At 37.7% G+C, this 24,638-nt stretch overlaps 2 protein-coding genes across 6 annotated transcripts in view; one reads left to right on the top strand and one right to left on the bottom strand.

Annotated features, from left to right (window-relative positions):
* Positions 1-12,523, top strand: part of PHF3 (PHD finger protein 3) — a 97,806-nt gene extending 85,283 nt beyond the window's left edge. For all 5 annotated transcript variants that reach the window (XM_059941840.1, XM_059941838.1, XM_059941837.1 and 2 more), the window contains 7 exons: positions 1,596-1,727; positions 2,589-2,724; positions 4,499-4,694; positions 5,203-5,350; positions 7,590-7,679; positions 9,703-9,898; positions 10,121-12,523. In XM_059941840.1, the coding sequence (XP_059797823.1) occupies positions 1,596-1,727; positions 2,589-2,724; positions 4,499-4,694; positions 5,203-5,350; positions 7,590-7,679; positions 9,703-9,898; positions 10,121-12,228 (3,006 nt within the window). In that variant the 3' untranslated portion in view covers positions 12,229-12,523. The remainder of the gene's footprint in view (positions 1-1,595; positions 1,728-2,588; positions 2,725-4,498; positions 4,695-5,202; positions 5,351-7,589; positions 7,680-9,702; positions 9,899-10,120) is intronic.
* A 6,692-nt stretch (positions 12,524-19,215) lies between these two features.
* EYS (eyes shut homolog) overlaps positions 19,216-24,638 on the bottom strand; it is a 1,726,005-nt gene continuing 1,720,582 nt past the window's right edge. Inside the window, exon 40 of the mRNA XM_059941649.1 lies at positions 19,216-20,405. Within this exon, the coding sequence (XP_059797632.1) occupies positions 19,216-20,405 (1,190 nt within the window). The remainder of the gene's footprint in view (positions 20,406-24,638) is intronic.

Raw genomic sequence — 24,638 nt, 5'->3', positions numbered from 1 at the left:
CCCCCTTCAGGCTGTGTTCACACAGCCAACCCCAGTCCTCTCGCTGGGATCTGACCTCCGACGCCCAAGCCTCAGCTCCCAGTCCTCACCCGCCCCAGCAGGTGAGCAGACAAGCCTCTCGGGCTGGTGAGTGCTGGTCGGCACCGAGCCTCTGTGCAGGAATCTCTCCGCTTTGCCCTCCACACCCCTGTGGCTGCACTCTCCTCCGTGGCTCCGAAGCTCCCCCCTCCGCCACCCGCAGTCTCCGCCTGCGAAGGGGCTCCTAGTGTGTGGACACCTTTCCTCCTTCCCAGCTCCCTCCCACTGGTGCAGGTCCCATCCCTATTCTTTTGTCTCTGTTTTTCCTTTTTTCTCTTGCCCTACCCAGGTACGTGGGGAGTTTCTTGCCTTTTGGGAGGTGTGAGTTCTTTTGCCAGCGTTCAGTAGGTGTTCTGTAGGGGTTGTTCCACATGTAGATGTATTTCTGATGTACTTGTGGGGAGGAAGGTGATCTCCGCATCTTACTCCTCCACCATCTTGAAGCTGTCTCCTGTGTTGCATTTTTAAAACTAAAAAATTCTGAAAGTTACCAATGCTGAGAGTTTTCATTGGGCGTTTGTGAGCTTGAAATATCTTTGAAGGTGAGGTGCATATGTGAGTTCAAATTATTGTGACCGCAAGATAGCCACATTATCCACTGTTTTTATTACAATGGCCTTAGAGTATTAGCCCTTTATTCTAGAAAATAGTGGTTCCTTATATATTAACTCTACACTATTTACCTGGTCTTAAGCATTAAGCCTCCATGTTGATCTTCTGCCAAATTTAGTTTGATGTGCAAGAGGCCTTAATTTGATACATTACACTCAGTCACATATTCCTTTACTTTTGCCTTGTATAATTTCTCGTATTTTGCAAATAGTATCACCATCTCTTTTTTCCCTTCGTATCCCAAATGTGCACGTGCCTTTCTTCTTCTTTGAAACTGTGGCTGCAGGTGTCATCTGCATGGGAGACCAGCTGTTTCTTTCTTTGGGCTGTGTATCTGATTTCTTTCTTTAAAGGAGGATTTGCACTTAACAGTGACAAGACAAATGGCCGGATCCATCTTTACCTTCCTTAACCCATTCCACTCTCAGCTACCTTTTACTAGTTCTGTCTGCTCTTGCTTATTTATTATGCTTTGTTGCTGAGCTTGTTCACTGTCACAAAGTATGCTCTGTCAGGAGCCTTCTGATGGGGGACAGCCCGTTTCTGTTGTTTGACTAAATTTCTGCTGCTGTGGGAGATGTTAGAACATCAAGTTAGGAATCTAAGAGGAACTTGATTGTTATTTCTCTGTGGCACCTGCTGAAATACTAGATCAGAAAGTAGATTTTAAATGTAAATATCATGTTTCATCACTTTGCAAATTAGATTACACTTCAGCTGCCTCCAGTTACTGTACATGTAAACTTCTCCAGGCTGATGTATGAGGTCTAATTCTTAAAACCCCAGCACTTGAAACTGACATTTGCAAGTACTCAGTATATGTTTGTTGCTTGAGAGACTACCTAAAGGTTAAAAATCATCTGTGATTTTAACTGTGAAGTTTTCTTTAAAATATTTCCTATTAGACCATAGAGATGATTGAGAAAGAACAGAGGGAAGTGGAAAGACGACCAATCACGAAGATAACTCATAAAGGTGAGATAGAAATTGAGAGTGATGCGCCAATGAAAGAACAGGAAGCAGCCATGGAGATTCAGGTAAATGATGATAATAGAGATAGCATGTTGTATAGTGCTCGAAACACGAAGATTCAGGAAAGATTTATTTGCCCGTTTTTGATAGAAGGGAACGTGTTTATACTTAACCATTTTCTTCTGTTAATACTTACCATTATATCAAACTGAGCCTTACTCACATTAAACGATTCACTTGAAATATAAAAATAAAGGGGGGCGGACTTCCCTGGTGGCGCAGTGGTTAAGAATCTGCCTGCCAGTGTAGGGGACACGGGTTTGAGCCCTGGTCCGGGAAGATCCCACATGCCACAGAGCAGCTAAGCCCGTGTGCCACAGCTACTGAGCCTGTGCTCTGTAACCTGCAAGCCACAACTACTGAAGCCCGTGCACCTAGAGCCCGTGCTCCGCAACAAGAGAAGCCACTGCTTCTCTTGTTCTTAAAGTAGAAAAAAGAATTTTTTAAACGGTGCATTTATTAGAGTTGTCTATATTATTGGTTTAATGTTGTTTTGAGAATGTTGAAAGCATTGTTACTCTGTACGTAGTGTGCAGACCACCTGCATCACAGGCCTCGAAATCTGTAGGTGCTTCTTAGATAGACTCTAGTCTGAGAGCAGGTGTGGCTTTTCTTACTTTCAAATATCAATGAGAAAATAATATGAGATCTTGTTAGAGGCCTTGAAGAATGAGAAATGTTTGAGTTTTTGCTATGTTTTATGTCATAGTTAATATCTAGCATTTATTTTTTAAAGAAATCGTGAAAAACAACCTATGAATGGAGCAGTTTCATTTTGGAAAAATATCAGTATGAAATATCAGATGATTTAAATAATTGAGGCCAAAGTTTTTCTGTTAACCTATTTTTACTCTCACTGTTGTTAGGAACCTACAGCTAATAAGACAGTGGAGAAGACAGAAGGATCTGACAAACAGAAAGAAGAGATTGACTCCTTGTCTAAAGATACCACTAGTCAACACAGACAGCATCTTTTTGATCTTAACTGCAAAATTTGCATAGGTAATTTGAAGTATTTCTTCCTAAATGTTGCTTTCATTTTGAAAGGGGAATACTTGTAAATTGTAATTTAAATAGGTTTTCGTTTTCCCAGTACTGGTGGTGGGTGAGTCAGATTGTGACTTAGTAGTAGTAGTGAAGTCAATTTAGTAAGTAGTTCACTAGCATTTCAAAAACAAACGAAAACAGAGAATAGAAAATATCACAGTGAATTGCACTGATAAAGATAAGTATGATTTTGAGAGACTTTAGTTCCCATTATTTATGTATAACAAAAAACCCCACACATGCATACATACATGTATACACATACATGTGCACAGACACACAGGGGTATGTGGAGTGTGCGTGTATGTAAGTAATGGATCATGATATAAAATGTTACTTTACAGATTTTGATAAAAATTGCTGAAAACCTGCTTTGGTAGGCCATATTAAAGATTTTAGTCTTCTATCTAAGAGCAGTGGGTAGTGATTGAAGGGTTTTTAGCAGGGGAATGATATGATCAGATTGGAATTTTATGAAGATTTCTCTGACTTTGAGTAGGGATTATGGTGAAAGAAGCCAAGAGAAGAAGGAGCGAGGCTAGGTGGGAGGCGTTTGTACGCTAGTGCAAGAGGGAGATGAAGGTGCTTTTAATTAAAGGGAGGCTTTGAGATACTCAGGTTAGGTAATATTGACACATGTTGGAGACTGGATTTAGGGCGTAAGAAATGGGAATGTGTTGAGCAAGAGTTTAAGTTTATATTCAGTTTATTGGTAAAGGTGGAGGATGAGAGTTTTTTAAAACTCTAGAGATGTAGCTCTCGATTTTTATTTTTTTTACTGTGGTATGCTAAAGGACTGATACATACTTTGTTCAGTAAGCTGAAAAATTTTTCAGGTTAGTTAACATGCTGCCCTCCATCATTGTTTTAGAGACTAGGCAGCTTTCTTATAATAAAAATGACATATCTTCTCAAAATTGTGTGTTCACAGTTGGTACAATGGTAAAGACTTATTAAAGGGGAGGGTGTTTTTAGACATTGTTATCTCTGAAGAAAGCTATCCATGGTTTACTAGTATTTTTAGTATACTCATTAGGTTTTTTGTCTGGGAAAAAATCTTAATTTTTTTTTGTTAATTCTATTAATTTCTACTAATTTTGATGATTAACATAATATTTATAATTAATATATTTAATATTGTAATAGTTCAATAAATTTAATGGTAGCACACAAAGTATTTGTTAAATACTACTGGACTTGACCTATTTTCAGAAAGTTTGAATGAGTTTTCTTCTTGATTCTGTAAAGAAAATCAGTGTCATTTTCTAAACTTTACTAGTGGTTTTTCATGCTTAGTAACTAAGTAGCATTGTAGTATGCATATGTCATGGACTGCTGCTGGATGTAACACAAAGTAGGGATACAGATTTGTTTTACTTATTTCCTCATGTTACCTCTCAAGACTGTTGGAATGTGCTGTATAGTTTAGTTTAAAAAATGTTTGATAGGGAACCAGGAAGCCATTTTTAGGTTCTGGTTGTAATGTTTCCTTTTCAAAAGCTTGTCTGAGTTGTTTAACATTCTCTTTTTTTAATTTTTCACATCAATAAGGGAGGTGTTCTAGAACTCATTGTGAGAAAGATGATAGTTACAAATTACGCCGCCAGGAAATGTATGGTTATGCAACAGGGCAGTCAGGGAAACTGAATAACTTTAGAAGTGAAAGTGGATGAAGTTACAGAAATTTCAGTTTACAAAAATGGTATATTTTGGTGTTTTCTGACTTCAGGTCGAATGGCACCGCCTGTAGATGATCTTTCTCCAAAAAAAGTGAAAGTTGTTGTTGGAGTATCTCGTAAACATTCAGACAATGAAGCAGAAAGTATAGCAGATGCTTTGTGTTCAACCTCAAATATTTTGGCCTCTGAATTCTTTGAAGAGGAGAAACAAGAGTCTCCGAAGTCAACATTGTCTTCTGCTCCACGGTAATTTTCTGTTAGTTATAATTTCTATTCTTTATAGCTCTTTGCCATATTATACCTGGAAGTCTTCAAAAACTTTAGAAAAGTGACATGTTTCTTAAGAAAGAAACCTTTCTTTTGAGACAGTAACTGTACCTTCCTGTACTGTAATTGAGATTTTTTAAAAGACTCTAAAAGTTAATTTAGAGATTTGAGTGTGTGGGGACTTGACTTTAAAACTCTCTTTAATTGCATTAGCTCCAAGAGGCAGGAGATAAGTCATTAAAGAAAAATTGCTTGCATTTCTCTGGACCATATTAGTCCACAAGACAGCCTAGAAGAAAGACTTTGTAAAAACATGGCTATGTAAATATAAGTACATTAAAGTGAAAATATAAACTCTTTAATCATAGCCTTTACATATTTTGGTTTTCTTGACATGCTAAAATAGAAATGATTGATGAGTAAATAGAAAATGCATTTATTCACGAGCAGATCTTTAGGCTGAAAACTTCTTAATGTCATTTTTTAGTCCAGAGATGCCTGGAACTGTTGAAGTTGAGTCTACCTTCCTGGCTCGATTGAACTTCATCTGGAAAGGTTTTATCAACATGCCATCTGTAGCAAAATTTGTTACCAAAGCCTACCCAGTGTCTGGTTCCCCTGAGTACTTGACAGAGGTACTGTGAACTTCTCTACCCTTCTATGCCTGGGTTGACATATATGTTTCTGAAGCCAAAAGGCAAAGAAACAACATAATAAAATAAAAATATTTAATTTTCATTCATGATAAAAATATTTATTGACAGTGATCCTTAAACCATTCAATTAATGGAATTATGAGTCCACAAATGGAGTTTTAGAACTGTAGAAAGTTGTGCTCTGAAAGTATTAAATCCACATGTCCTGTACTCTTTCCAAGATGTATTCTCTGTCAGAATTAAAGATTAATGAGAGTCTGCGTGGATATCTAAGTTTTTCTTTAAATACAGACTTAAGTATAAGATGGACAAATTTATGGCCTTCAGTGTTAGCTTGTCAGGGAGAGTTTTTCATTGTTATCAAGTCTTATAATTCCACTACTGCTTAAATTTCCCCAACTTCATGACTATGGTTCTTACCTGCCCATTTCTGTGAATATAGATACACACCCAGTTGACCCTTGAGCAACACAGTTTTGAACTGCGTGGTCCACTTACACACGGATTTCTTCAGTAGTGAAAACCACGGTACCACATGACCCACAGTTGGTTGAATCCTCAGGTGTGGAACTGTGTATACGGAGGGGCAGCTGTAGGTTATACTCGGATTCATCAGCTGCGCAGAGGCGGGGCACCCTTAATCAAACCCTGTGTTGTTCAAGGGTCAGCTGTCTAGTTGAGACTCTCCAGTTAGCTGACAGTCCTGAGAGCAATGACCTTGGTTGCTGCAGTGGTGCCCTTGGTTGGTTTTATACCTGAGGGGATAGGAAGGGACTACTATGCAGTATTTATGGGAAACAAGCAGCTGTAGTATTATAGTATTATGATTAGTGAGAAAGTACGATGTTTTCTGAACTCCTTTGAATAAAGTTTGTATATCTCTGTGTTTATGCAGAAGGAAATAAATCAGTATATGTGTACTGTATTTTTGTTGAGGTTATATTTTGCTATTATGTGCATATCTAACATTTTTTCCATTCATTCTCAGTCTGCTGACCATAAAGGCAAAAGTTTAAAAAAAAATGGTTTTCAGTATTTTATAAAACATAAATCATATATATGCCTGTTCTTTTTTAAGACTAATATAAACTTTTCTTTGTATTAGGATGAAATTAGTTTGACTCAATGTGATGTTGCTTATCTAATCTCCATCAGCTTATTTGTCTAGTTGTGTTTTTGATTAATAAACAACTTTATTTTACATATAGTTTGGTTGGCAAGTAATATTTTAGATACATTGATTTTATAAGAAAAAAATTCAGTGCTTTTCTTTTTGAACAAATCTGTTTAGAAATTTAGTCTTTGATCAGTCCATGGTGAAGATAACTCTTCTTTTAAATGGATAATTAAGTCCTAAACTACGGGACCCTTTTGATTTTAAACAAAACTGTAATTTTCTGAGCCAGTTTCTGTGTGATTGCTTTCCAGAACTCCACCTCTGCTTTCTACTTATTTTTAGTTTGATTTGGACTAAAATCCCAAATAAAATAAAGCAATTAATCATTTAAATTTAATTGAATTTATATTTCATTTAATCCAGTTCAATTGAATTGATTTGATTAATTATGTTTTTTATGATTTTTCTCTTTTCATAAAAAACAAATATACTGATTAAAGTTTCAAATATTCTTAATTGTACAGCTCTTGATTGATTTTATGTATAGTCATCTGTTCTCAGAAAGATTGTGCCTTTAAAAAAAAAATGAACCTTGCATTATTACAATGTTATTCTCTTCTGTGCAAAAATATACTCTATAATTAAGCTTGATAACTTCTGAAATCCAGCTGTTAGTGATAAAGGCATACCCCAACTCACTACCACCAAAAAAACGGAGGGGGAGGTGGAAGGGGAAAAACAGTGTCCCCTAATATTCTGAAATCTGTTGTACTCTTCCTGGATTGTCAAACTGGGATGCTTGCACTGCTTCTTTTTCTGGATTGTCAAACTGGGATGCTTGCACTGCTTCTTTTTCTTGACCTCAGATTCTTTCTTAACTGTATTTTGGGCATCCATCTCAGTCATTTGGAATTGACATTTGAGGTAAAGCCTAATTGCCCTTCCTGTACTTTCTTATGTTCTCTGATGCATTTTATAATCTTACTTACTTGTTTTTTTATCACTATTTCAAATTAGTCTTAGAGCTAAGTTTGTATGAGGTATAGACATTATAATAAATATAATCTGTATACATTGATCACCTTCATGTCGTTACCACAGGATCTACCAGATAGTATTCAAGTTGGTGGTAGAATATCACCTCAGACAGTTTGGGATTATGTGGAAAAAATTAAAGCCTCAGGAACCAAGGTGAGGAGAACTTTTTTCACTCTACTAATAAGAGATAATATTTGAAAAGTAAACCACTGAGAGTTCTTGTGCAAGGTCCCCTGGGGAGGGAGCCAGTACAAGTACTAAATCACATGATATGCCTGACAAAGCTGAACTATATAGCCATTTGCTAGAGCTCAAAGCCCAGCATTCCTTTCGTGGTATGCTCTCTCAGTAATTTCTGTCATTGTTTTGAAAGAAGTGTTTTAGAGTAAGTATTGAGATTCATCCTGGAATTTTGCCTTGCTTTGATTATAGACATTTGTTTTAGTTGGGGCATAGGCTAACCTGTTGGGACAAAGAGACCCTAAAATATATTTATAGAATATAGTTGTTTATTTTCCTGTTATGTTAGGTAGGTCAGTAGTTCAAGGCTTTAGGTCGTTAGATTATTCAGGGATTAGGCTCTTCTGTCTTGTTATTTTGCTGTTTTCAAGACTGTTGGCCTTATCATTCAAGCAGGGTCAAAGCTGACTTATCAGCACCAAGTGGGAAAAAAAGAATGTCTGTCCAGTTGTTTTAAAAGCAAGACCTAGAACTTGCAGTTATCTTTTCACTTCCTCTAACTTCATTGGCAAGAGCTTACTGATATACCTCATATGGCTACTAAGGAGGCTGGGAAGTGTGATCTCTATTGGATGGCCATGTGCCCAACTAAAAGTTAAGGGTTCTCTTTGTAATAGGAGGAAATGAGGAGAATGGATACTGGGAGATAATTAGTAGCCTCTGTAGCAATATCTCTCTTTTTCTTTTCTCTCTCTGTATCTTCTATCATTTCTTTAACTCAAAGAACATAACTACACAGGAATATTTAATCATTAGAAGAAATCATTTTTCCCTCCAAGGATGATAATACCCAGCATATTATAGACATTCAAAAAATAAATCTTGAATAAACGAACATTAATTTTTTTATCTTTTATGATCAGAAGTCTTTAGTAAGATTAGTAATGATCCATAATGGATAATCGTCAGCTGAAAATAATATTTTTTCCAATATAGATTTTAGAATTTAAACTGATACTGTATTAGAATACAAATAAAACTTTGAAGCAGTATAAAAAAAGTTACTCCATTTACTTGCTTTCACTTTCTCATGATAGTAAAAGCCATAGGAAGGTATTGGGAGGTACTACTCTTGGATGTTTTGGGAACGCTCTTGATCTGCCCCTCTGGTACTGCACAGTGTGCTTCCATCTGGAGTTGTTGGCTCCAAAGGAGGACACTCTGGATGACAGACCTCTTAGAAGAGGTGGAGCCATAGTTCAGCTCATTCATGTGTTTTCTCTAGGATCTCGCATCAGTTTAGGCTTTGCAGTAGATCTGGCTCTCCCCATTTCATGTTTCATGAAGAAGCATCCATTTTTCACACTACCAAATTAACACCAAATTGGGACTGTCTTTTGTATCTGAAACAAAGCCAAGAACCCAGAGGCAAGCAAATAAGTTCCTCAGTAAGCCAAATGCTTTTACAGAATTTATGGCTGTGTGTATTTGAGGTCTTTCGCCCAGCCCCCTGTATTCCTAGATTCAGTCCCTGTAACTTGGATTATCCGTGGATTTGTGCGTTTCTGTGTGTGTGTGTGTACGTGATGGGGCGCTGGTGGTGGCTGCTATTGATTTGCAGTGTGCTGAGAATATAGGCAGCCCTCTGTAGGAGTTACAACATTGGACATAAGGACACAGTATAGATATCGGGAGACGTGGCTTTAAATATCTTCCCTGCCACTGACAGGTGTGTCACCTTGCACAAACTAATTACCTTGGGACTCAGTTTCTATGGGACAGTTTCAGATAAAACAAATCCACCAGTGGATCAGCCAGGATCTTTTCCTAAGAGTTATTTCCTTTTAGTATTCATATCTGCATTTAAGTTGTAAGCCACGTTACTTGGTAACAGTCATAAAACTCAGCAGATCATTACTAATTGAGAATGGTATTTAAAACCAGGCTGCTGTTTAGGTTATTGTTTTAAACAACCATTTGTTATTTGCTTGAATAGGAAATTTGTGTGGTTCGCTTCACACCTGTGACTGAAGAGGATCAGATTTCTTACACTTTGCTGTTTGCGTACTTCAGTAGCAGGAAGCGCTATGGAGTGGCCGCTAACAACATGAAGCAGGTTAAAGACATGTACCTAATCCCTCTGGGCGCCGCGGATAAGATCCCACACCCTCTTGTGCCCTTTGATGGACCTGGTAGGTATCCGTTTAATAATAGAATATGAGTGAAGTGAGGTGAGAGGCAGGGCCGGAGCAGGAAAGCTGACTCTGCTTTCCTTCTCGGGGCCCAGCCCTTGAGGTCTGCTGTGACAGGGACAGGCACCCGTTGAGGAGGCTGTCATAAGCTAGATGCAGAATCTTACTCTTTCTTGTAACGATTGACGATGACTGTTGATTGATGTTCTTGATCTTGTACAGGCCTTGAACTGCACAGACCTAATCTGCTGCTGGGCTTGATTATCCGTCAGAAGCTGAAACGGCAGCACAGTGCCAGTGCCAGCGCTGGTCACCCAGCCGAGGTGCCTGAAAGCGCACCGGTAGCATTGCCGCCTGATAAAAAGAGTAAGATAGACGTTTCCACAGAGGAAGCCGCAGAAGAAGAAAATGACTTTTTTAATTCTTTTACAACTGTGTTGCACAAGCAAAGAAATAAGCCTCAGCAGACTCTTCAGGAAGACCTTCCAGCGGTCATTGAACCTTTAGTGGAAGTCACCAAACAGGAGCCACCAAAACCTTTAAGATTCCTTCCTGGGGTCTTGATTGGCTGGGAAAATCAGCCTTCTACTCTGGAATTGGCAAACAAACCTCTTCCTGTGGATGATATCCTTCAGAGCCTTTTGGGCACTACTGGTCAAGCCTATGAACAAGCTCAGTCAGGGACAGAACAAGACACTCTTAAAGAAATTCCATTTATAAATGAGCAAGCCAACCTGAAAGCAGAGAAGATAGATACAGTGGAAGCAACTGATGGTGAAGCCAAGGAAGTGAAGGTGAAAGGAGATAAGCCTTCAGAGTCGGCAGGTAGTTCAGTAGGAGAAGAGGCATCCGGAATGGGGACCTCTTCTGTGTCTGCTGGGCCTTTGACAAGTCTTAGTCTCAGAGGTAAACCACCAGATGTTTCTACAGAAGCATTCCTAACAAACTTATCGATGCAGTCAAAACAAGAGGAGACTGTGGAGAGTAAAGAGAGGGCGTTAAAAAGACAGCTGCTACAAGATCAAGAGAATAACTTGCAAGATAATTGGACTTCAAATACTAGTTCTCCCTGCAGGTCTAATGTAGGAAAAGGAAACATAGATGGTAATGTGAGTTGCAGTGAAAACCTTGCTGCTAATACGACACGGGCCCCCCAGTTTATCAACCTGAAAAGGGACCCTAGGCAAGCAGCAGGGCGAAGTCAGCAGGCGTCTGCTCCAGAAAACAGGGATGGAGATAGCTGCCGGAATGGAGAGAAGCAGCCCCTGCCTGGCCTATCACACAAGGAGCACTTAACCGAACAAAGCAGTGTCGAGGAAAAGTTGCCTTCTGTAGAGAAAAACTCATGTATTCAGCAGAGTGATGATTCCGGGGTTGTACAGAACTCGCCATCAGTAGAAAACGTACACACTTCTCAAACGGAACAAGCAAAACCCTTACAGGAGGAGATTTTAATGCAGAATATTGAAACCGTGCACCCGTTTCGGAGAGGATCAGTAGCAGCCACATCTCATTTTGAGGCTGGAAACACATGTCAATCTGAATTTCCTGCTAAAAGCATCAGCTTCACTTCCAGAAACACCAGCCCCAGAACAGGTGCAAACTTTTCACCCGTAAGGCCACAGCAGCCCAACCTTCAGCATCTCAAGTGTAGCCCGCCTGGATTTCCATTTCCAGGACCTCCGAATTTCCCCCCACAAAGCATGTTTGGATTTCCGCCACATTTGCCACCCCCGTTACTTCCCCCTCCAGGCTTTGGCTTTGCTCAGAATCCCATGGTTCCCTGGCCACCTGTTGTTCATCTGACAGGCCAACCGCAACGTATGATGGGTCCCCTTTCACAAGCGTCAAGGTATCTAGGCCCACAAAATTTTTACCAGATTAAAGACATTCGGAGGCCAGAAAGGCGCCATAGTGACCCTTGGGGTAGGCAAGACCAACAGCAACTGGATAGACCATTTAACAGGGGTAAAGGGGATCGTCAGAGGTTTTATAGTGATTCACACCACCTGAAGAGAGAGCGCCATGAGAAGGAGTGGGAGCAGGAATCTGAAAGGCATAGGCGCAGAGACAGAGCCCAGGACAAGGACAGAGACAGGAAGAGCAGGGAGGAGGGGCATAAGGATAAAGAGAGGGCACGGCTGTCACATGGGGAGCGAGGAGCAGGCCGGGACAGCAGGAGTGTAGACAAGAAGGCAGACAAAGCTAAGGGTGAGGACCAGGAGAAGGACAAAGAGCGGGAGAAGGGCAAGCACAGAGAAGGAGAGAAGGACAGAGACAGGCACCACAAGGACAGGGACCACACTGACAGAGCCAAAAGCAAAAGGTAAAGCCGGCAGCCTGCTCCAGGGGCGCGTTGAAATAACTGTTAAGTGTTGTATCTTTAAACCTTTGTATGATTGCCTGCTAGGATCGTGCCATCTTTTACGTTTTTAATATTGGTGGTTTGCAGAACAGTAAATTCTGTGTGTCGGTGCAGACTGCTCTGGGCCAGGGCTCACCGTCCCTTCTTCACACCAACTGCCCTAGTTATAGGAATTTAATATTTTTAAAAGTTTTACATTGCTGTATATTCAAAGATTTGTTTTATTAATATGCAATAAAGGCTTAGAAATTTTAGTTTTATTCCTTAATTGGTAAATATGGTTAATTATGGAATATATTTACTGCCTCTAGTGAATGTCCTTTATATAATGACTAATTTGAGAGTAACGTGTCCTCTGTAAGTTTGTTTTAAATTGCACTGTTTTTAAAGAAACTGTAGAGGAGCAACAAAAAGCCAAGCAACTTCGTAATTGGATTATATTAATCATTTAGTGGAGCAGTTTTTGACCAAGAATCAGAAACCCAAGGAGTACATTTATTGCTTTAGTCTGCACTCATTGAAGGCGTTTGTTACCGTACTACAGCTTTGTGGTAGTCCATTGTTTTCCTTTTCCTTTTTGGCTCTTCAGAAACTTGAATACTTAAGCTTGTACATGATCTTGTGTTTTGCTATCCTTTTTACTGTAAAATGTAAATATTTTAAGGGATATTTTGATTCTAAATATGATAAAAGAATTTCTCACCTATTTTGTGTGTGTGATTTGAAATTCAGTAGTAAAAGAATTTCTTCTTTGAGGCTTTAAATACCTTTAGACATTGTTCTTCTCTTACTCAGCCAAGAGCATATAGGCTAAGATGAGGAGAAAAACGATTTCTTTATCTTAGATTGTAGGCTATTGAGATAAATCGTGTAGTTCTGAGGAAGCTAGAATTTAAAACTACCACTGAAAAACTGCAGCTATAACCCACTTTGTAGGTATGTTTCTGAAAACTGGTACACCATCAAAATTTGGTACACTGACTAATCATTGTAAGACCACAGAACTTTTGTTTAAGAGAAACGTGTTGTGAATCTTTCTGTAAAATGTGTAATTAACTGTAATTTGTTTGGGGGGTAAATAACTACAGTGTCGTATGCTCGTTTTTCTTGAAAGCACAGGGAGGCTATTGCTAATCTAAACCTAAATTTATTTACATCCTTAACTACATATACTTTATTGACTGCTATAAGTTAAAGCAGTGGCTACCAAATGATACTAACATTTGAGACCAAAAGGAGGGAAAGAAAAACCAGTATTTTAACTTACCTGTATTAATGAAGAAAAATATACATGACTTCACAAAATTAAGAAGATAAAGTTTGTTTTCCTAAAAAGTCTACAGATTAGAGTTAAAAATGGGTTTTGAAACTGAATCAGCCTTGCTGTTTTTACTGGAGAGAAAATGAGTGGAAATTCAAAACCAAACCATTTTGTCTAACTTGCAGCAACTTGAGACCCCCCTTTTTTTTTTGTCATCCATATCCTCTGAAATTTATCATATATGTTCTAAAACAGAGGACTTGTATTCAAATAAAGTTTTTTTTAAAATTTGCTCTACTTTTCTTTTGCAAGCTGACTTGTTAGAAAACGAGTCTGTCTGCCAACAAAAAAAAACGAAGGTCAGTCAGCTTTTGCACCGTTATGAAGAAATTATTCTCAAGGTTTTACCAAAAAAAGTCCCCAAACCAAAATAAAAATTAGGCTCTTTTATTTCAAATACAGTAATCCCTTGGTATCCTTGGGGGACTGGTTCCAGGAACCCCCAACCTGTACCAAAGTCCGCGGATGCTCAAGTCCCTTATATAAAAGGGCATAGTATTTGCATATAGCCTACGTACATCCTCTTGTATGCTTTAAATCATCTCTAGATTACTTACAATTTTATAAACCTAATACAATGTAAATGCTATGTAAATAGTTGTAAATGTGATACAAATGCTATGTAAATAGTTGCTGGTGCACAGTAAATTCAAGTTTTGCTTTTTGGAACTTTCTGAAATTCTTTTCTCCTATCTGGTGGTTGAATTCAAGGATGTAGAACCCACAGATACGGAGGGTCAACTGTATGTATGTCAGTAAATCTGCTTTCACTGATCTATCTGGTCGAGGGGTTGATGAGACACCAGGTTTCTTTTGCAAGGTACAAGAAGAATGGATTAACCAACGGAAGAAAGCCTTTTGAGTCAGTTTTTGATTACCTCTTAGCCAATAGTTTTTTATACATATTGTTGGGAAATTTTAAATTCTTTCTTCATATCTCGTAGAATCACGGTAGATCCCATACAGCCCTGTGTTAGTAATGACCACGTCTTCTGGTATTACAGGGCTGCTAAATGCTGGACCAGGTCTCCTAACCCCTGGGGCTGAAATATTGTGGAGAGTAGCTATGGACATGTTGAGTATTTTGAGGCATTTAACTTGTGAGGAAGGAAAGAGAAAAAGAGAAAAGTTCTCAAATGAGTAGTAGTAGCTCCAAAGCCATTCTCATTCTTTCAGTTTCACCTACCAACCATCCTTACACAAACTAGTAGTTATATGAAGTTCATCTTTTAGTTTCTCCTGTTTTAAGAAAAGCTTGCTCTTTAAAAACAGTTTGATGTTTTCAAAAATTTAGAACCATCTTAAGACAGTTTATACAGACCTGTTAAGCAAAATGTACCAGGATGTCTCAGTACTTACCAAGTCCGCCCCTTGTAATCCTTGTGTCGGTGAGAAAGCCTCCATGAACACCCAGTTTGTCAGACCTCATGTTGAGCGCTTTATGTGAACCTCGGTCAGCCTGCAAGGTGATGATTTACCTTAGAGCTGAGGCGACTGGGACTTAGAAAAGTTGGAAAACTCATCCAAGGTTAGACTGCTGTTGTCAGAGCTGGAATCCTAGCTCAGTTCTACTTTTCTCCAAAGTCTGAATGTGTGGTGGTTGTGCTCTGAGAATGGACAATGGTAGAGGGACAGAAGCCTGATGATTACACACACCTTTCACAGCCCTTTTTCTCGCCATCCCACCAACCTGTCTGAAGCGCCACCTGGCCACCCGTTCCTCAGAGTGAGCAAAAAGACATAACCAAAAGTCTGGGTTCTCCTGTACAGATTTGCAAAGTTTATATTCATTTCAAATCCTAATTCTCCAGTCCTCTTTTATTAGTTTTCTATTGCTGCTGTAACAAATTATTACAAATTTAGTGGCTTGACATCACACAGATTTATCTTACACTTCTGTGGATCGAAGTCTGATGGGGATCTCAGTGTTGTCAGAGGGTGCGTTCCTTTTCTGGAGGCTCTGGGAAGAACCCATTTCTGTGCGTTTTCCATCTTCTGGAGGCCACCCACCTTCCATGCCTCATGGCCCCTTCCTCCATCTTCAGAGTCAGCAACATGGGGCTGAGTCTTTCTGCCGTCTCTGACCCTCCCTTCTGATTTCCTCTTCCACTTCTGAGGACCCTTGTGAGCACAGTGGGCCCACAGAGATAATCCAGGATAATCTTATTTTAAGGTCCACTGATTAGCAACCTAAATTCCATCTGTGACCTTAATTCCCCTTTTCCTGTGTAACCTAGCATATTTACAGTTTCCAGGGATTGAGATGTACAACTTTGAGGGTCGTTATTTACCATAGCTCTTAACTTGCTAATTGTAGCTTAAATTGTAGGTGAACCAAATCCTAGTTACAAGTTTTTTGGAGTTATGAAACATCTAAGGCCATAGTAAATGTTTAAAAATTAAGAAAAATAATATCAACAATAGGAAAATGGAGTGACAAGCCACTTGGATATTATTAACGTGTTTATGTATGTGCAATAACATAAAACTACTTGCCAGCTGGTGAATTTGCATACAGCTGTTCTCAGTTTTTTTAAAGCAGCTGTGTATACATCAATTTTAAGTGCATTGTGAGCTTGCTGGTGAACCGGATCTTATTAAAGCAAATAGTTTAATTTAAATGTTTGAACATACCGGTTGCATTATTCCCATCTCCTCAGATCCCTCTAAAACAATGGTCAGGTTGCCACTTAGTAATAACCACAAAAGGCAGTTCACATAGTCAGCACTTGACTTTTGTCTCCCAAGGCAAATCATGAATAAAATTGGTTACTGCTCTTATGAAGGTGCCAAACACCCTGATTCTTTGACTTCTGTTTCATAAAGAATTTTAATTCATGTGTAGAGCAAGAGGGTACATGAATGGGTGAGTTGAAACACAAATATTAGGTCAATAGCTAGAAGTGTCTTAAAAAAATGAGTTCATTGTTTTATAGGTAAATATTTCTATCTCTTGGCTAAGGTATTTCAGCTTACTTTAAAAAATGTTCTCATGTTTACATTCTACACTTTGTTTCAGAAGCATCATGATGTTATAGTAAAATGATCTGAAAGGTCCTTATCAATTATTTTTATTTTGTGATGGAAAAGCATATCACATAGGAAATCTTCAACGCCATCATCACTAGGATAGCAAAAACAAATAATGTTGATAACTTACCACACGAAATTTTGGATCTTAAGGTGAAAAAATATTTTAACCAGGTCATTCTGACTTACAGGAGAATCTCTAAGTAGCAATGTTCAGTTCTTTTGTGCCTATTCAGGCATTTGCTAGGTTCTTAGAATTCAGTGGTGAGCAATACCCTAACCCTCCAACCTCTTGGAGCTTGCAGTGTGGTGTAGAAAGGCCAGTGGTCACGTCTGAATGTAAGACTACAGCTGTGAGAAGCAGCTTTAAAGCAACAATTCTCAAACTTACTGGATTCAAGACCCCTTTACACTGTTAACAGTTACTGAGACCTCTAAAGAGCTTTTGTTTTTTTGGATTGTGTCTATCCTTATTTGGCGTATTAGAGATTAAAATTTTTTAAATTATAAAAATACTTGTTTGACAGTAATCCCATTATATGTTAATAACATTTTATGTAAAATAACTTCCAAGCTTAGTCAATTTAGTTAAGAGAGTGGTCTTTTTCATGTTTGTATGTCTCCAGTGTCTGACTTAAGACACAGCTGGATTCTCTTATCTGCTTCTGCATTTAATGTTTGGCAATATGTCATTTTGTTTGAAATACATGAAGAAGATCTGGCTTCACAAAGATTTGTCGTTGGGAAAGGAAGAATCTGTCTGGATCCCCTGAAAATGTCTAGGGGCCCTCGGGTCCTTCGACTCTACTTTGGGAAGTGCTGCTTTAAAGGCACACTGTATTATGAGAAGATGTGGCCAAATGTGATGGGGTGTGGTATAGGCAAAGTTTCCTTGAAGCTTTTGTAGCCTTCCTAAAACAGCTTTCTTGCCTTTTTGCATAAAATGTGTATCTTTTAAAGTCAGCTATCAAAAGGAATTTTTTTAGAACATTATGATCTCAATAACTCCAAAGTTGAATGGTATGGACCAAAGCAAATTTAGGTCACAGTTTTTCAGCATATGTTGGATGGAGTTGTCTTGTGTAGTTTCTATTAAAAAACAAAACCTTTGAATTGATGCATAGACCTTCTGCAGTTGTACCTTACATTATATTTTGCTCACACACTTTCTAATGTTGATACGAATAGTATGTCTGGGGACACTTTGTGTCCCATCGAATAATGCCAAAGTTCTTAACTTTGGTTTTGGGACTTTCCAAGACTGTCTGTAGCTTTCTGATTGCAATGGAGTGGCAAAAATAACAAGTCAAAAAAAAAAAAAAAAACAACTGTAAAGTTCTGCAATGATAAACTGTTCATCTAGCTGCTTTGTATAGACTGGAATCTGTACAGGCAGATTTTGATTATTAATAGCATTGGCAAGTTAAACTATGCATTAATCCTATGTGTAAAAATCTTTTCTCCATTTAATAGATAATTATAGATTTTTCCTTTTCAACTTTACATGCTCCTATTACCAAGATTTTTTCCTCCACACGGTCCTGTTCTACCTGTTAGAGCTTTATGTCGGTCATGTGTTGTCAGTTGCTTTCCTGGTGGCAAAATTGTCATAAATACCAAACTCTCAAAATGTTAAGTAACAACAGCAGCAATGACTGTCTCCCAGTCTGAACAGTGGGCGGGTGAAAATGCTCTTCACAGTTACACCAGTAACTGGTGTTTGGGCAAAATGTACTTTCTCAGGTTATGCTTTTAATAGCACAGATATTATCAGGACAATAATTTTCAATAACATTATTCAGAACCTGTTTTATGCTCAATTTGGAGACCTGTAGACTTGAATGGTTAAATATAAATGAAGTTTAATTTTAAAATCTGATCAGTTATATAAATACATGGTTTAAAAAGTCAAGAAATTCTACAACATTTATAAACAAAACCCAACAGTGTCTGCACTGCTCTCCAGAGATAACCACAACCAATTCTTCTGGACATTTCTTAGGATATTTGTGAGTGACATGTATATGCTATCTTTTTAAGTTAAAAAAACACTATAATATCTATTGATAACGTACTGTGGAAGACAAGGATGTAACTTTCACCAGGTAACTCTCCTTTCCCCCATCTTCCGCCTCCCTACATTCATTCAATGATTTTTGGTTTAAGTCTGTATTCAGATTTCACATTATTTCAATCATATAACTCTTCATAGCTGAACAATGTGATAGACTATGATATTTCCTTTGTTAATAATTTTAATTTTTCCCTTGGTTAATACTTTTTGCCTTTTTCTTATTTTTCTTTGTATGTATCACTAATTCATTTTCACCTAAATTTTATTTAAAAAACAGTTCACAGATGAATAAACACTAAATGAACTAATGGAGTGAAAATTCAGGACTCAGATAAATGGGATGTAGGAAAAATGACCAAAATCTTTTCTTCAGCTATATTTTATAAGCTTATTAAAAAAAAGAAGTGTTAACATTTAGACTATTTCAGGTAATAGTAAACAGTTGATTTCCAGTAAACAGTATGCCAAAGAAATAACTATCAACTCTATTTACAGATATATTTTATATATTTAAATTGTTTGTTAACCTAATCTTGTTCATCACCATTATAAACATTGTATCCTTCTGATTTAATTAACTCAATTCTTTTTGAATCCTGAAAAAATACATCTTTAATTTTGCCAACAAAACTTCTTTTAAAAATCTCTTGAGTAACAATATTTACCTTTCGGCCATATTCAAAGCCCCCTAGATAACAAATACCACCATAGTTTAGAGCAACAAACTTTTTGTGTGGATCAGTATCCTCAGAGAGAATTAGATTGTCATCTAGGTAGGCCTTAATAAGAGTCTGATTTTGAATTATAATTAAATGGTGCCATTTATTGCAACAGAATGTACCATTGCTATAAATCATAGGTACAGAGATGCTTTCTCCTAAGTTAACTGCTATTTTCAGGGTCTGGTTATGGAGACCAATGGCCAGAAAATCATTTTCTTCATTTTGAGCTTTTCCTATCCATACAATTAAACCTTCTGTTTCAGTAGTACTGAAATTTAAGGATATAGTAGTGAACTGAAGATTTCTCATTCTGTAATCTGGATCAGTGTATTTAATGTAAGAATTACCCATAAATTTTGCAGTTGAAAATGAAGTGTTGTTTTCACAATACCTTCCCACCCAACCCAAAGTACACAAACAACTGTAAGAAAATGATTGGTCAGGTATACATAGAGATTGATGGAGGCAAAGATTGTTCAAACAGTACACAGACTGGTCACATGTATTTCCTGCCCAATGTGGTAAGCAGCTGCAAGAAAAAGTTGTGCCATTTACTATACATTCACCCCTGTTTTTGCACACATTGTACCCACAGGCTGTCCCATCACAGTCACCTACATTTGAACCACCTTTTGCTCCTAATTCGGTTAATTGTAATTCTTGGTTATTTATAATAACTTCTCGAACACAACCTTGAAAACCTACAGGTTCTTTCCCTGTTGCCATGGGATTTACAAGATTTAAGGATGACACTCCTCCAATATAGAAGTCGGTATTTGTGTCCAGGGAGGTCATTTTAGCATTGGCTTTTTCTGTTACATTTATCCCATCCAAAGCCAGGTAGCTTTCTGCACCATCTCTTCCTGCTTTTATCACATGCCAAGTACTTCTATTAATAGTTACTTTTTGGAGAGTTTCTAGAACGATAGTTCTGTCACCAAGATTGTAGCGGAGTTGAACAGAACCGTTTACTAAAGAGATACATAAAAAATCACCTGTGGAGAAAGAAAAGCAACAGTAAAATGTCACTTCATTAAGAACTCTTGCCCCTTTTTGGAGAAAAAAGATAACAAATCTTGATCACAGTTATGTTAGAGAGTTTTGTGTCCATTTACAGATCAAAATATATCTGTATACATTCATACACATATCCTGTATTCTTTTGTTCTGGAGTTCGCCACACGTTTTCCCTGGTTGTAAATATTTCACACTGAATGAATGTATTGTGGTACCAAGTTAAAGTGAGGTTTTTCTTTAGTGGTTTAAGTTAAGGATGAGTGTGTAAAAATTAAGTTGGATGTTTTACTCTGAGCCACTGAGTCTGTTTTTGACAGACATTGGTGGTGGGGGGAAGATAAAAGTGTTGACTGGAAAAAACGCACAACCTACAAGTTGAGAATTATGTTTTATTTGGCGGACTTTCTGAGGACTTAAAGCCCGGGAGACAGGACTCTCAAATCACTCTGAGGGACTGCTCTGAAGAGGCGGGGCGGGGCCGGGGTGTGGGGAGATGGACGACAACAGGATAGAATCAACAAGGACCAGGTGGTCAGAACATCAAAAGATTACTGTTAGTTAAAGAAAACCAGACATCTCAAGCTAAGGAATTTAGTGCTTTTCTATGTATGGGAAGATGCAAGAGTCTGGGCTCACTGAAATCATTCCTTTGACGTGGCACCTCAGCTACCTGGGGCCAGTGTCCTGTGCTTTCTCATCCTGAGTCTCCTCAGGGTGCACCGTCGGGGGTGGCTGCAGCAGCTGACTGCTTGATGCGGGGCGTCCTGTTTCCATCCTGCGTTCCCTCGGGGCTCACCTGGGGAGGCTGCAATGTGGTGGCTTGATGGCTGCAACATCCTTTGTTTACTGATAGGACAGCAACATTTCTCCTTCACAGAAGTAAGAGCAGTTAGTGGTGGTGCTATGAAAATCTCATATCGTGTGCTTTCCAAAGTTTCAGCCATGCTCTTGGCAGCAAGCTCTATCTACAAGTACACAAATCTCTATGAGCTCTCTGCTTGGGTGTTTTAAAGGCACCTCAAGCTCCAGAGTTTCTCTCAGTTTGTGAACTTCCCTCCATACACCTGGTCTCCTTCAGTCTTTCCAAACTCAGCTAAGTCACTCCATCCATCCAGTGATCAAATGAAATATTTGAGTGTGATCCTGGGTCTCTAATCAAACAGATTTTACTAGCATTTTGGTTCATTGTAAACATCTTCATTCTGCCCACTTTATAACTCTATAGTCATGTCTGAACAAATCTGAACAAATAGGATCCAGCATGTGTATGAAGTTGCAGTGGGGCATTCAGAGGAAAAGCAAATGCAACTCTCCATGCCTGGGAAAAGAATGTAGCCCTGCAAGGTAAGATTACTTCCAGAGGGCAGCAAAGTGTTTAACATAGCAGACCATGTAGAAATCTTCCTTGAGACTGTATTTTCCCTTCCCCCTAACATTTCACTACCAATAAAATTTTCCCTTTTCTTGTCCAGGGAGATTTCTTGACAAGTGCTACTCTCCTCCTACATGCACGGTCCACACTGTCTCACCTCCTTCCAGCACCCAATGTCTGTTCTTTTTCCTCCCCTTTGTGGTCCACACCAGGCTATTCAAGGATGGTTGGGAGACCTAGCAGCTCTAAAGTCACGCACCTCTCATTTCCACCTGTATGAGCCCATGCAAAATATTGTTGTCTGGTTTTTAATCATTTTCCTCATAGAGAATTTCTAGTGAATATAATCTACGTCATTACATCCGTGATTATTTGACTAACAGCTGCCTTATCCACCAACTTGTAAGCTTCATGAGAATAGGATCTGTGCTGCTTTGGCTCAGCACTTTATCCCCTGCACCGTGCACAGTGTCTGGCACAGAAGATGCTCATAATTAATTGTTCAATTAGGAAATTCCTTTTGTATACTTGTGGGGTGAGATGACTCGGTATTTCTCAACAGCTAGTTTTAGGCTGAAAGCAAAAAACAAAAAAACATCTTTTCCTTGTAATATACATAAGTTTAAAATTTTTCCTGACAAAAGAAATTCAGTTTATTCATGGATTTTCTAACATAAACACCATTTTAAGCCTAAAGAAAGAAGCTGCATTATGAGATTTTAGGTTATATATGAAAAAATTAAATACAGATTGAATCATCTAAATTTTTATACCACAGAACCTAGAACAATGAAATATAATTGATATTAAGTTTTAAAATTTATAACACTCTGAATATACTTTATGGCCTGCAAGTGGGCACAAACCTCTTTCACAGGATCATGGAAGAAGTTTCTCTTGCTACTTGTAGCATGTTCTATAGTAAATAATCCTCAATAAAGAGCTACGTTGGAATAAAAAATATCTAAAAAATGATTAGGAAAGCTGAAGCTGTGATCTGTAATATTCCTGGCCAAGTTGACAACCAGAAGAAAGGGCAAGGAGAATAGCTTCAGCCAAGGAAGGCTAATCTTAACGCGACTTTGCTTGTATGCTCTTGTCTTACTTCTCTTTTATTGTTCACTTGTTTGAATATGCTTTAACTTTACATTGTGGATGAGGAGGCTTTTTCAATACACATTTATCTGTGAGGATTGTAACCACATCAAGATGAAGTCAGGCTATCTGTGATTAATTGGTGCTTAACATAAAATTGATTTTGTATCACAAAAGCTCATTTTAAGGTATTAACTATTTAGCAGAAACAGATAAACAAGTGCCAAGGTTTATCTCTTTAAAGTTTCTTTCCAAAATCAGAGATCTAAAATCAACTAGGATAATTTTTAAGTTATTTTGTTTTAAATTTTGCACTATTTGAAATTATTCAAATTATTAAGCTCTAAAGAGAAACAGAAACCTTGTTAATTGAGAATTTGTTTTTCTACATATGAAAACCTAACTGGCTGCTGATATCTAAACTTGTGGGTTTTAACATTGTGTATTAAGTGTTTGGGCATTTTTACTAATAGCTCCTCTTAGCAGAGGATCAGCTAGAAGGCTTGGTTAATGTTTATATCAGACATAGCTCTTAGAGAAGGTCAAAGTACGGGGCAGTCACCTGTATTTTATGCAACCTTAAATGAATGAAACATACTTTACCACCTGATTATTAATAAATAAGTTTATACCTTTCATCTGATAATTACCTTCAGGTTAATCCAAGTCTGAGAATGTATAGATTTAATATTTTAAAGTTTTCATGAGTTCCTTACATAAGTGTCAAATGCAGCACCAGTTATGACACGAAACTAGTCTATTTTCATCTTTGTTAATAGTGTCTAATGGCATAAAAAAGGAACATCTTGACTGTTATGAACTGAAATACAAAGCTATTTAGATGTAAGAAAGCGTGCTCCCTCTCTCCTATGTGTGTTAATGTAAATGAGTTTTTTATTTTATATACATAAATATAACCATCCAGTGTACTGGTTATAAAACGATAGCACAACATTCTTGGCCAGTCACAGTCCTGAATATCTCTTGATTTTCTGCCTTATCATACAAAGGTTACCCTTCAGTTCTTATGAGCAATACAACTTAATATGATTGTCTTTTAATGTCTCTTGATTTAAAAATAGAAATTTTCTGTTTGTACATGATTCTCCCATTTGGCATTTTCACGGGGAGATTTAAATTAATCATACATTTAAAACCAAATATCAAATCTCAGGAGAACAAACCTCTTCTAAGAGATTTATCTTTTTCCTTTGAAATTATCATCTTTTCTCCTTGAAATTATTTTGGAAGTATTTGACCAGTGCCTTGAGATGGAACCACTTTTGTCTAATTCTCTGAGAGTTTCATTATTTAGCAGCATATTAAGGCACCTTTAAAAGAACTCCTTATACTAGATTGTGAAAATCAGAGCATCATTTTTGTTCACTGTTGAAACAAAATAAACTGATTTATTTATCATTACCAAAATTTCATTTTCTGAGAAACAAGTTGAAAGAAAAGCCAAATGTAAACATTTAAAAATATTTGGCAGTAGAAATGTAACTATATAGGCAAATGTCTTTGTCAAAGTTCTGGAGAAAGATATTATGAAGATGGAAATCAAGAGTTAGCAATAAAAACTCAAAAATCAAAATTCCAAACTGAAGCATACTAAAATATTTTTATTTCATATTATTTTATGATAATTTATGCAATTTTTATAGTTAAAAAACATTTTTATAAACTTATTTTGGAACATGGGTCCCAGGTTTACTACTTAAATGACTGAATAACTTAAAAGAAT

This window comes from Balaenoptera ricei, chromosome 12 (genome assembly GCF_028023285.1).
Source record: "Balaenoptera ricei isolate mBalRic1 chromosome 12, mBalRic1.hap2, whole genome shotgun sequence".
In the NCBI taxonomy this organism is placed as follows: Eukaryota; Metazoa; Chordata; class Mammalia; order Artiodactyla; family Balaenopteridae; genus Balaenoptera; species Balaenoptera ricei.
Note: the sequence above shows the minus strand (reverse complement) of the source record. Positions and strands in the feature narration are given on the sequence as shown.